The 2536-nt window shown below is 42.2% G+C and overlaps 1 protein-coding gene across 1 annotated transcript in view; it reads left to right on the top strand.

The window, feature by feature from the left end:
* The first annotated feature begins 614 nt into the window (after positions 1 to 614).
* LOC147252314 (ATP-binding cassette sub-family C member 4-like) overlaps positions 615 to 2536 on the top strand; it is a 41756-nt gene continuing 39834 nt past the window's right edge. Inside the window, exons 1-2 of the mRNA XM_086220574.1 lie at positions 615 to 868; positions 2023 to 2133. Of these exons, the coding sequence (XP_086076700.1) occupies positions 795 to 868; positions 2023 to 2133 (185 nt within the window). The 5' untranslated portion in view covers positions 615 to 794. The remainder of the gene's footprint in view (positions 869 to 2022; positions 2134 to 2536) is intronic.

Below are 2536 nucleotides of genomic sequence, written 5' to 3'. Positions count from 1 at the left end.
GAAACAACACGCACTCATTTCTGACATCTACATTTCATCTTTTTTTTTTTAAGTAGCATAAGAGAAAAAACAAAACAAAACATCCAACACAACAACTATAATTCAGAAAGGTGATCGGCGGAGCAACACACAACACAGTCGTCAGGTAAAGTTCAAATGTGCTTCAGTGGACCCAGCAAAGTTGAAAAAACTGATTGTATTTGAATAAATAAAACTATCCCATATTATAATGTTAAAAAGTGGCTTTTAACTAAATGCACGGCTAGAGCTGATCCAGTAATATGAAGTTTAGAGACCTGCTTAGGTTTGACTGCAAAAGTAATGCTCATCCCAATAAAGTAGCATTTGATATCTATTGTACAAAATAAATAAATATAGTAATATGGTATCAAACAGTGGAAGAATGGCTTTTAACGTGGTTAAATGAACGTGTTAACGAGGTTTTAAATGAATGAAGTACTTAATTCTTTTGAATTAATGGTTAATTCTCAATGGTACCGCTCTACAGTTGTGCGAGAAAGTCCAAACAAACCGCCAATGATCATTTTTGAGGTCAGACAGGATCATGACGCGAAGACACTTCCACCGGCCAATGGCAGCAGGCGGTGGGCGGGGCTACGGCATGACAGCCAAACTCAGCTGGTGTCCTGCGTGTCTCGTATGTTTTGAGTTGTGGTACCGGCAGAGACAGTAGCAGTTGGTGTCTTTAGAGTCCTGTCTTCTCTGTGTTTCCATCTCTGTGCCCTGCAGCCTGCACAGGAAGTGTTCAGGTGTGAGGGGAGGGGAGGGGGGGCATGGAGCCTCCACGGAGAGACACGAAGGATAATCCGTCAGCTTCAGCTAATCTGCTCTCCAAGATGTTCTTCTGGTAAGAGACCCAGGCGGTAGTGACAGCCGTGTTTGACAGTGATTGACCGGAGAGATCTCTTGTGCGTGACAGACGGTTCCTGGACGTGATGGCAGGTCTTTGAGCACCGCTCATGAACCTTCACCCTCCAGCGTGGTGGAGAGAGTTTAGGCTTTGTTCTAGTCATGTAAGAGACTCAATAGACTGGCAAGTGAAGTGTGCAAAATTGCGCTGAAAAGGAACTAAACAACATGTGGAGAGTGTCAGAGAAAGTTTTTTTTTTTTTTTTGCAAATCATTTTCCTTTCACCCCCAATGTAAAGTCCTGCTCTTCATTTCTGTCTCTCTTGATCAGGAAGCATATCGTGTCCAGTGATTGGGGTAAAGCCTTTACTTGAAAAGTTCTGTACCCCCCCCCCCCCCCCCCCCATAATAATCATAGGGACGGCATGGCTCGGAGGTAGCGTGGCCGTTTAGCAAGGGTTGCTGGTTCGATCCTCACCCCCCGTCGACCATGTCTTACTATCCTTGAGCAAGATATTGAACCCCCAATTGTTTCTGATGGCCCTGAGACGGACTGACGAGAGTGAAACGCGCTTCTCTGAGATAAGATACGGATAAGAAAATGAATGGATGGAAGAATAGTAACAGATCATAAAATAAATTCATGTCAAGAAAGCATTAAGTTGCGTAATGAAATCTATGAATCTGAATTAGGATCTGCACCATTCTGGTATTTAATCTGCTAATTGATTCTACATTCGCAATCTGATTCTTCAGATCTAAATACCAGCTTATCATTGGTATCAGCAGGTAACAGTTTTTTGTTTTTCTTTAAAGATATCGATATTAGTCCAGTGGCAACTATAAATATGGGCCCAGTTTTCTCTGTGTCTCCTCGAGGAATGACAATCAAGTAATGATTCACCCATTCGTAAACAAAAACATTGATTTTTCAAATTCACATAGTTAACAAGTTTGTATGAAGGTGAATATTATACACTGGTAATATGGACATTGCTGATGTCGGCTATCAGCAGAATCATACCTGATATTCAAAATCACGCATGGCCTTTTTCAAGCGTTTTTCCTCAACAGGGTCTTTTCTTTGAGGCTTCATTCACAGAATCTGATCCAGCATCGCTCTCATCTATGATATTTCTGTCTGATCTCTAGCTGGCTGAATCCCTTGTTCAGAGTCGGCTTCAAGAGGAGGTTGGAGGAAGATGACATGTACAAGGTTCTCGAGGAGGATGCGTCTGATAGACTTGGGGAGGAGTTACAGTGGTAAGACAGTGTTTGATTGACATAAACATGTTCATGTCAGCGCCAGCATCAGGATGGAGTGACTGAGAACTGTAGTAATGATAAAACTGCATTTTTATCATGGATGCGTGTTCAAAGCTTCAGAACTACTTCTTAGCTGTTGTAGCTTTTTGACCTGCGGTTTGGGTTTCTTAAGCTTTATGAGAGTTCACAGCAGATATTTTGGAGTTCAAACAGAACCAAGCTCACTTGTCAGTCTTACAGGGATCAGATTCTCTTGATACTCACATTTACGCACACATACAGAGGGTGCAGTCATGCGCTTTGACATTTCATGCGGGACAACACAAACCTCTAATGAGGAGTCACAGTGATATTAAAATAACCACCTTCCCCACTGGGAGAAAATCCAAACAAGTATTAG

Source organism: Aulostomus chinensis, chromosome 12 (assembly GCF_037954235.1).
Source record: "Aulostomus chinensis isolate RoL2024-O1b breed Wild chromosome 12, RoL_Achi_v1.0, whole genome shotgun sequence".
Classification (NCBI taxonomy): domain Eukaryota; kingdom Metazoa; phylum Chordata; class Actinopteri; order Syngnathiformes; family Aulostomidae; genus Aulostomus; species Aulostomus chinensis.
This window is presented reverse-complemented; position numbering and strand designations above follow the sequence as displayed.